At 48.3% G+C, this 10,536-nt stretch overlaps 1 protein-coding gene across 1 annotated transcript in view; it reads right to left on the reverse strand.

The window, feature by feature from the left end:
* The window catches only part of grik4 (glutamate receptor, ionotropic, kainate 4), an 82,624-nt gene that overhangs the window by 2,081 nt on the left and 70,007 nt on the right, over positions 1-10,536 (reverse strand). The window contains exons 6-10 of the mRNA XM_067246642.1: positions 9,406-9,515; positions 4,992-5,101; positions 951-1,124; positions 544-709; positions 2-227 (exon numbers count right to left, since the gene is read on the reverse strand). Of these exons, the coding sequence (XP_067102743.1) occupies positions 2-227; positions 544-709; positions 951-1,124; positions 4,992-5,101; positions 9,406-9,515 (786 nt within the window). The remainder of the gene's footprint in view (position 1; positions 228-543; positions 710-950; positions 1,125-4,991; positions 5,102-9,405; positions 9,516-10,536) is intronic.

Here is a 10,536-nt window from a genome sequence, read left to right on the forward strand (position 1 = left end):
CCAACGGGCATGCCGATGCCATATCCCTTGGTGTCCAGCAGGCCTCCTATCTGGGTGAGGTTGCAGTTCCTCTGGCGGTAGTACTCGTTCATGGTGCTCTCCAGCAGGTAGGCATAGTTGGAGTTGAGCACGCGGGCGATGCCCTCCTCCGTGCTCTTCACAAAAACGCTCGGCTGCTTGGAGTGCATGAAGTTCCACATGCGCTGGTAGGTCTGGTACCGCGAGTTCTGGAGGAGAGAGAGGGGTAGGGGGAGGAAGAGAGAGGGAGATGGGATAACCAGAGAGAGAGAGAGAGAGAGAGAGAGAGAGAGAGGGAGAGAGAGTGAGTTGGGGAGAGAGAGAGACATGGACAGAAAGTGACAGAGCGGGATGAGTGGAGGGAGAAGGGAAGAGAACAGGGAAATGTCCTAGTTGACATTGCAGCCTGACAGCTCATTGATTAAGGTGGCTTGAAGGTGTATGTCTGTGTGTGTGTGTGTGTATGTTTGTGTTCATGCATGTGTGTCTATGTGTGTGTGTGTCTCTGTGTGTGTATGTGTGTACCTGGAAGAAGGTCATGGTGGATCCTCCGTGCATGGTCCCGTACTCGATGGCGGTCTGGTCAGCCAGGTCGTCCACTGACTCGATGGGGACCTCCATCCTCTGCACCGTCAGGAACGCTGCCAGGTTGGCAGTGTAGGATGAGATGATGATCAGTGTGAACGCCCACCTGTAACACACACACAGTGTCAGATATGTGTGTATATACTGTTTACATATATATATATACACATACAATGCATATATTCTTAGTGTGCATGTGTGCTCTGTTTGTGAAGTGGGTTTGTGAAGTGTGTGTGAGAGACCGGGTGTCCGTATGAGAGAGCATGTGTCTGTGTGTGCATGTACAGTACGTGTAGGTGTAGGTGTGTAGGCATGTGCATTATCTGTAGGTGTGTTTGACCACTGACCAGACCCCGCTGACACAACGGGTGGAGAGGGCGCGGGGGGCGATGGTGGAGCCCTGCTGCATGAACCCCCCCACAGGAAACCAGAAGCTGTTCCCCAGGGAGTACTGGTTGATGAGCAGGTTACAGCGCCCCTTCAGACAGGGGTGGGGGTTGTACCACTCATACGGAGTCAGACTGAGAGGGGGGGAGGAAGAGAGAAGAGAGTGGAGGAAGAGAGAAGAAGAGACGGAGAGAGGAGGAAGAGAAAGAGAGGTGAAAAAAAGGGAGAGGGAGGAGAGGAAGAGAGGGAGAGAGAAGGGAGAGAGGAGGGAGAGAGGAGAGAAAGAGGAGGGAGAGGGGAGAGAGGAGGGAGAGGGGAGAGAGGGGAGAGAGGAAGAAAGCTATACAAATCAATCATATTATTATTATTATTATAGAGGAAGAGAGAGGTAGAGAAAAAGGGCAAGGGGGTCAAGAGGAAAAGAGAGAAGAGAGGCAGAAGGGGGAACATTTACAAAAAAAGGAGTGAAAGATAAGGAAAGAGCGTTGAGGTCAAACAGAGAAAAGCAGAGCGTGGGAAAAGTACAGAATGGGATTCACAAAGTCACCTTGTGTCTCTGGGAGGGGGGGAGTTTCAACCTGCTTTCCATTTCCCCATGAGTCACCTTTCAGTACACACACACACACACAAACATATACACGCACACACAAATGCACACCCATACTCTCACACACACACACACACACACACACACACACACACACACACACACACACACACACACACACACACACACACACACACACACACAGGCCAGGCCTGTGACTGAAGGTAGGCTAATGATGCAGTTAGAATGTGCCGAGTGCAGCAGTGCTGACAGCAGTGTGTTCGACTTTGTAGAAGATTCTGGGTGTGTAGCGCTGGGTGCGTATTCTCTCGTCTTGCCATGGACACACAAACACCAAGCTAGCTAATGATAATGAGAGCATATATAAACTAGAGAGGATACAATTTCTGGGGAAATTGTAGGGTGTGCTTGCTTGCGTCGGTTGCACAGGGGTCTGTATATTTTATATAAAAATGCATCGGGCCTACTTATTATTTATAAAGATTACATAGATTTAAAAGCATCTTTTTTTTGCTGCTCATTTACAACTCAAAATACGAGTGAAGTGTAGAATGAAATATGATGTCTTCTCATTTCCCCTGCAAGAGGCAGCTGACAGGCTGAATCAAAACGAATACATTTGGCAGACCGGTGTACAAATGGACCTAATCTCTATGACTTAAACGTCCTTTTAAGTTGTCCCTTCTCGTGATATTTTCAGGCATTTAGCCTACTCATATTGCATTCATTCATTAATAAAGAACCCCCTTTGAAGATTATTCTACGACTTTACCGGCAGAAGATAGAATCGCGATTCAAACAGTACCATCTGCTAACTGAAAATATGCCCCCAAAAACGTAAATAAGCTTGACATTTATTTAGTGGAAAATAGCTCATTCATAAAAAGCTCACTGGTAGCGATCATTGTCAGTAACAACTCAAAATGCGATATAGCCCTGTGTGGAGAAGCTGCCCCGGTAAATTCTACTACTACAGTACAGTACTAGACTACTGCTGTGTTCGTCTTGATAGCGATTGCGTTGGTTGAATTCGATTAAACGTTCCGTTGTACGGTTTAGGCTGAAATTAATTATTTTCATGAACAGATTGACAAAGTTTAGGCTGTGGCAATGAAGTTCAGGTTAGTAGTCAGATAGTTTCCCTACTGAAAGACTTTTGAGTAAGGGGAGTGCCGAACATGTTCTGTTGCCGTTTGACTTAAACAGCTGAGGAGTTGTTGTTAGCTACTCACACTAGTGTCTCGGGTACAGTAGGCTACAGCGTTGCAGTGAGCTACACTGGTTTGAAACCACAGGTAATGGTAATTTCACCAACAAATCGTTTACTAATGTCAGAATAAATCCTACAACGAAAATGTATATGTGAGGAATGTTTATTTTAACGATTGAAAACAGATACATCATAGACCACTGTAGTATGTGTTGCCCGGGCAACACAGGCTAATGTCATGATGCTAATATGTCAGTGAAATAGTAGACTACTGTTTCCGAAAGTAGATGTACTTCCTTAATAATATCAGCTTATATTGTACATTACACATCACAATTGTGTGTCATATCACAAAGTAAAATGAGTAAATATTTATCACCCTGGCCTCTTTGCTTGTGGCGTTTCTGCAGCTGCCTTGCAGTAAAGCTATAGTTAGCCTAGCTATCCCCCAAGTTAACAGATGCGAAACGAATGTTCTGCCAAAGGTAGTCACGCGTGTTTTCGTGACATTATTGCAGACCGGTGTAAAAATTGACCTAATCTCTATGATTTAAACGTCATTTTAAGTTTTTCTCTTCTCATGATATTTTCAGGCATTTAGCCTACTCATATTGCATTCATTCATGAATAAACAACCCCTTTGAAGATTATTCTACGACGTTACCCGGCAGTAGAAGATGGAATCGCAATTCAAACGGTACCATCTGCTAACTGAAAATATGCCCCCCAAAACGTAAATAAGCTTGACATTTATTTAGTGGAAAATTGCTCATTCATAAAAAGCTCACTGGTAGCGATCATTGTCAGTAACAACGCAAAATGCGATATAGCCCTGTGTTGAGAAGCTGCCCCGGTAAATTGTACTACTACGGTACAGTACTAGACTACTGCTGTGTTCGTCTTGGTAGCGATTGCGTTGGTTGAATTGGATTTAACGTTCCGTTGTACGGTTTAGGCTGAAATTAATTATTTTCATGAACAGATTGACAACGTTTAGGCTGTGGCAATGAAGTTCAGGTTAGTAGTTAGATAGACTTTTGATTTAAGTAAGGGGAGTGCGGAACATTTTCTGTCGCCGTTTGACTTCCTAAACAGCTGTGTACTGTAGCTAGATGTGTTTGTAGTGTGTCTCGCGTAAGCTACAGCGTTGCAGTGAGCTACACTGGTTTGAAACCACAGGTAATGGTAATTTCACCAACAAATCGTTTTCTAATGTCAGAATAAATCCTACAACGAAAATGTATATGTGAGGAATGTTTATTTTAACGATTGAAAACAGATAACGCTACATCATAGACCACTGTAGTATGTGTTGCCCGGGAAACAGGCTAATGTCATGATGCTAATACTTCAGTGAAATAGTAGACTACTGTTTCCGAAAGTAGATGTACTTCCTTAATAATATCAGCTTATATTGTACATTACACATCACAATTGTGTGTCATATCACAAAGTAAAATGAGTAAATAGTTATCACCCTGGCCTCTTTTCTTGTGGCGTTTCTGCAGCTGCCTTGCAGTAAAGCTATAGTTAGCCTAGCTATCCCCCAAGTTAACAGATGTGAAACGAATGTTCTGGCAAAGGTAGTCACGCGTGTTTTCGTGACGTTAGTGACGCAGTGACGTTAGTAACGTCAGTGACTGTGGCTAGCAAATTAGCCACCGTTAGCTTCACTTTTCGCCACAAAAACTTAACTTACGCTTAAACCATGCAACGGAACGTAAATTCCAATAGAAGCAACTCAATCGCTACCAAGACGAAACTTTTGACACCTACGTTGTCTATGTAGGCCAAGTATTTACTGAGTTTTAGGGGGGCAAAAAGAAATAAAAATAAAAATAATAATAATAATAATATATATGTGAGAGAACAAAGGTTGTGCTCTCGCCGAAGGCTTGAGCACACCCAACTAACAACAGGTCTCAATGTCAACAGACATATGGTGATGACAGCGCAGACAACCCTGGTTACAGTCTGTTTTACTCTGCCTGGTGAACAGACTGCTTCTGCTGTGCACTGAACTGACCGCTTCGCTTCTCTGCACTGAGATGCCTCATGCTTCATATAGACACACACAGAGACCATGCAGGCTCGCACAGGCTCACACACACACTCGCATGTACAACAATATATTTTCATCGGTATGCTAATGTCAGTGTATTGTATCTTGGGTCTGCAGCAGCGGTTGGTCCAGCAGGGGGCAGTGTGCGTCTGAGAGCTCACCGTGCTACCAGGAACAGGACGCAGCTGACGGCCAGATAGGCCAGCAGCATGAAGAGCCACACCCCCGGAGAGAACGGATCCAGGAAAGAGAAGTACCCCGGCCGACGACCCTGGAGAACACACGCACGCATGTATGCCCGCACGCACGCACGTACACACACAACCACATGTGTTCACACATACACACGCATGAACGCACACATGCACACACATGCATACACACACAAATCCATACACACACCCACACAAAGAGACAGTGTTAGCCTTTGAAATACATGAGGTTCAACAGAGGTGGTTAAACTGGCTGCTAGAGAGACACAGGGAAGGATCAGACGTGATCCGCGTTTACTTGACAGCTAAACACAGAGACAGAGTGAGAAGACGAGAGAGGTGAGAGAGAAAGCGAGAGAAGGAGAGAGAAGGAGAGAGAAGGAGAGAGAAGGAGAGAGAGCGAGAACAGAGGGGCAGAAAGAGAAGAGAGAGGAAGAGAGAGAGAGGTCCCCTCAGCCACTGACTGATATGAGAGAGGCCGTCACAGAGGCCCATATCATCTGTGTCTCTGGGACTTTAGGGAGAGAGCGTTCAGCATGTCTACTGCAGCTCTGCCCCAGGTCCAGACTAGAGGGCAGGAAGCTCAGGCCTAGCCAGGGTTAGAGCAGGGAGAGGACGGGAGAGACCTACCCTGGGTGGAGAGAGGAGTACAGGAGAGGGTAGAGGAGAGGGTAGAGGAGAGGAGAGGGTAGAGGAGAGGGTAGAGGAGAGGGTAGAGGAGAGGAGAGGGTAGGAGAGAGGGTAGAGGAGAGGGTAGAGGAGAGGGTAGAGGAGAGGGTAGAGGAGAGGGTAGAGGAGAGGGTAGAGGAGAAGAGAGGGTAGGAGAGAGGGTAGAGGAGAGGGTAGAGGAGAGGAGAGGGTAGAGGAGAGGGTAGAGGAGGGGAGAAGGTAGAGGAGAGGGTAGAGGAGAGGGTAGAGGAGAGGAGAGGGTAGAGGAGAGGGTAGAGGAGAGGAGAGGGTAGAGGAGAGGGTAGGGGAGAGGAGAGGGTATAGGAGAGGGTAGAGGAGAGGGTAGGAGAGAGGGTAGAGGAGAGAGGGTAGAGGAGAGGGTAGAGGAGAGGGTAGGAGAGAGGGTAGAGGAGAGGGTCGGGGAGAGGTAGAGGAGAGGGTAGAGGAGAGGGTAGAGGAGAGGGTAGGGGAGAGGAGAGGTAGAGGAGAGGGTAGAGGAGAGGGTAGGGGAGAGGAGAGGTAGAGGAGAGGGTAGAGGAGAGGGTAGGGGGGGTAGAAGGTGGGCTGGGGGGTCTAATTTGTAGTGTTTCATTATCCAGCAGAGAAGGTCCATAGTCCTGAGAACAAAACTAATGAGAGAGCAGGCAGAGGCAGGGTTATGGCACCTGCCTGAGGCTATTACCCATCCTCCCCAGACACACACGACCGACACGTACACACACACACACACACACACACACACACACGCCCGCCCGCCCGCCAGCCAGCCACCTTGCAGAACATCAGCAAGCTACCCAGGATGGTTGTCAGGGGTAACCAGCAGGGCTCGGTGTTAAAGGCGGCCTTACAGCTTTCCATATAAAAACGCAAGTTATGCAACAAGTGTACCGTCCCGATGATACAAAACACCACTTCCTGACTCGACAACCAATCGACACCGCAGGCCTCCCCCTCCGAGCTGAACAAAGCCCCTCCACATTCCACCACATATTAAGAGCATAATTATACAGCTGGCCAAGAGGGAGACAGAGCTTCTAAAGCATCTAAGTGTTAAATGAATCCCCAATTATGTGTGCGTGAGGCTTTCTTAATGAGGAGGTAATCAGCTCCGAATCACTCTAATTGGACAACATAGGAGACGGCCTGGGGAGGGGGTGATTAGTCAGACAGCCAATCATAGACAAGCAGACTGAGGAGCATGCTCTCTGATGACAGATGAGAGATAGGGAGGGAGGGAGATGGGGAGGGGGGGAGGGAGGGAGGGAGAGGGTAGAGGAGGAGAGGAAGAGGTAGGGAGAGAGAGAGAAAGAGAGAGAGAGAGAGAAAAAGGGAGGGTGGAAGAGGGGGAGGGGAGGAGAAGGAGAGGGGGAAAGCGAGAGAGTGATTTGAGATCCATTATTAAGTGGATGTATGCCTTGTACTCAACAATAAGCCTGGGCAATAATGAACATCATAAACTGCTGCATTAAGCACAGCACACTGCAGCACCATATCCCTTTGGAGGAGAGGCAGGTATATTTGTGTGTCCGTCCAGGGTTTCGGGGACAGAGTGCTGACTGGGGAGGCCTGGGACCTCACTGGGCCCGGGACAGGGTGGGAGGGGGGCGCAAGGGTGGGGGGGGGGGGGTCTACCAGATGCTGCAAGCTCACAGCACTTTGTTTACAAGCCTAACTCTCTAAGTGTACCTCTGGAGATCCCTCTGAAGTGTCATTAGGATTGAGCTGAGCAGGGCAGACACGCTGGGGCAGATGGTGAAATGGAGGTATGAGGAGGAGGGAGAGGGAGGCTAATCTCAGCTGTAATATGAGTGTTTAGCAGCCGGATATCAAGCCAGCAGTGCTGTTTTACCTGGAACCCTTACCCTGCCGCAGCGATACGCAGGACTGGAGGGACAGAAGGATGGATGAATAGAGGGATGGAGGACGCCCTGCCCTGCCACTTACCTACACAGGCAAACATGCCCACATAAGCACACACCACACATACATACATACACACACACACACACACAGTCACGCACGCACACACACACACACCTGGAGGGATATTAAACAGCACTGCTGATAATTAAAACTCAACAGGCTGCTCTACTTCATCCTATTTCCATTGCTATTGATCAGGTCCACGGATTTCATTTAAAGTTTGAAATAAGCAGAAGAGTCCTATAGGAATGACTGCATCTCAGATCAATACTTAGTGGATTGGATCTAAACAAACCCAGTCACAGGAATTCAGATATTGAATGTTGGAGGAAGGCTGGTGCTAGGGTTGGGACGGGAGCTAGCACTGGGACTGGGGACTAAGGAGAAGGAGCTGGGGGTGGGATAGGAGCTAGGCTTGGAAGCGAGGACTGGGACTAGGGTTGGGGCTGGAGCCCAAGCTAGGGGCTAGGCCTGGGGCTGGAGCTAGGGTTGGGGGTCCTCTCCATGGCTACCTCCCCCCACCCCCCACACCTCCCTCGACAGCGTGGAGGTGATCCACCACCGGGACGGAACAGAACGACCACTTAACGGGAACACCTGCTGTTATCGATCCTCCTGCACCTTCTCACTCTCAGCTGAGCCTCTTAACACCTCCATAGAGGGAGGGAGAGCGGGAGGTGAGGGAGGGAGGGAGAGAGGGTTGGGAGGGAGGGAGGGAGAGAGAGAGGGTTGGGAGGGAGGGAGGGAGGGAGAGAGGGTTGGGAGGGAGGGAGGGAGGGAGAGAGGGTTGGGAGGGAGGGAGGGAGGGAGAGAGGGTTGGGGGGGACGAAGGGAGGGAGGGAGAGAGGGAAAACAGGAGGTGAGGGGTGGAGGGAGAGAGGGAGGGAGAGCGTGAGGGAGGGAGGTAACTGCTCTACTGGGAGGATACCCTAATGTTATTGCTGGCTATGCCAGAGTGGACTCATCAGGCAGGCAGCCAGAGCAGGGGGCAGTGTGTGTGTGTGTGTGTCACCTTGGGTTTGGGATAGGGCTTCTGATTAATGCCCCGCAACCACGAAAACACACAGGATCGGATATCTGGCCTCTATCACTGCTTTGTTGTTTCTCCGTCTATGTTTCTCTCTCGCTTTCTCTTTCTTACTCTCCATCTTCACCCCTGCGGTCTCTCTCTCACTCCACGCACTCTCTCCCCCATCCTCTCTCTCTCCCCCTCCATCTTTCTCTTCTCCATCCCCAGTGGAGGGAGTTATTGGTGTGAATTAGGAAGTGGTCACCATCAGAGCCGACTAGGGACTGGGGATGAGAGAAGACATTTATCAGGAGTTTCACACCATGGAAAACACCATCTGCTGCTGAGAGAGATGGAGAGAGAGGGGGGAGACACAGAACGGGGGAGACAGAGAGGAGGGGGAGAGAGAGGGGGGAGACAGAGAGAGAGAGAGAGAGAGAGAGAGAGAGAGAGAGAGAGAGAGAGAGAGAGAGAGAGAGAGAGAGAGAGAGAGAGAGAGAGATGGTAGAGAGAAAGAGTACCAAAGATACAGAGAGAAATAGAGAGATAGGAAAGATAGAGGTAGAGAGGTTGAGAGAGGAGTAAGGAGAAGAAAGGGGGATAAAGAGGGAGAGAGACACAGAGGCAGCAGGTGAACACCCGCCAAGCTGCCTGCTCTCTCGCCTGGTCATTAGCCAAGCTCTGCTGTCAGCGCTGGTCAAGCGTGTGAGCGTGTGTCGACAGATCTGTTAGTCAGGGGTCAGGGGTCAGAGGGCGTCTCACCAGGTGGACACGGTACATGATGCTGATCCCCAGGGTCATGAAGGGCTTGGAGAAATCGATGACCTTCTCCCTCTCAGCTGTGATGGTCAGCCCTGCCACGGCCAGGTCCGCTTTCTGAAACACACACACGCATACACATGCACACACATACACACACGGTCACCCGCATTCACACACACACATCAACACATGCGTACACACAGACCCGCGCACACACACACACACACTGTTAGGTACAGAACGCTGAATCACACCCAGCTGGTATTACACACAGAAAGATAGATGAATGCGGGATGTGAATGTAGGCTGTGCTAATTCTCTAATGCTGTCTCTGTTGTTGCCAGTAACAGCTTTGTCTGCCAGCAGTACACCAGACCTGGCTGATCCAGCAGTGCTGGCTGGCTGTGTGTGTGTGTGTGTTTGTGTGTGCGCGTGTATGTGTGATGTAAGTTTATTGTGTGTGTGTATTGTCTTCTATGAGAGGCCGTATAGGACTTAATTCATACTTGGTCTCACATACACGCCATGACCTCACATATATACCATTATACTCTCACATATATACCATTATACTCTCACATATATACCATTATACTCTCATGTATACACCATTATACTCTCACGTATACACCATTATACTCTCACATACACACCATGACCTCACATATATACCATTATACTCTCACATATATACCATTATACTCTCACATATATACCATTATACTCTCACATATACACCATTATACTCTCACATATACACCATTATACTCTTGCACATAAACTGGCATACTCTCTTACACACACAAAAATACCGTCTTATATGCACCATCATACTAAAGTATGACAATATATGTAAGAGACAAATAGTATGTGTGAAACAGAATGTTACTATATGTAAGAGAATAACAGGATGTGTAAGATAGAATACTTATCTATGTGAGAGAGAATACTTGTCTATGTGAGAGAGAATACTTGTCTATGTAAGAGAGAATACTTGTCTATGTGAGAGAGTATATTTGTCTATGTGAGAGAGAATACTTGTCTATATGAGAGAGAATACTTGTCTATGTGAGAGAGTTTGATTGAAACGGAAGGCAGTTTGATTGAAAAGGAAGTAGTACTGAATTCTCA

Source organism: Osmerus mordax, chromosome 11, assembly GCF_038355195.1.
Source record: "Osmerus mordax isolate fOsmMor3 chromosome 11, fOsmMor3.pri, whole genome shotgun sequence".
Taxonomy (NCBI): domain Eukaryota; kingdom Metazoa; phylum Chordata; class Actinopteri; order Osmeriformes; family Osmeridae; genus Osmerus; species Osmerus mordax.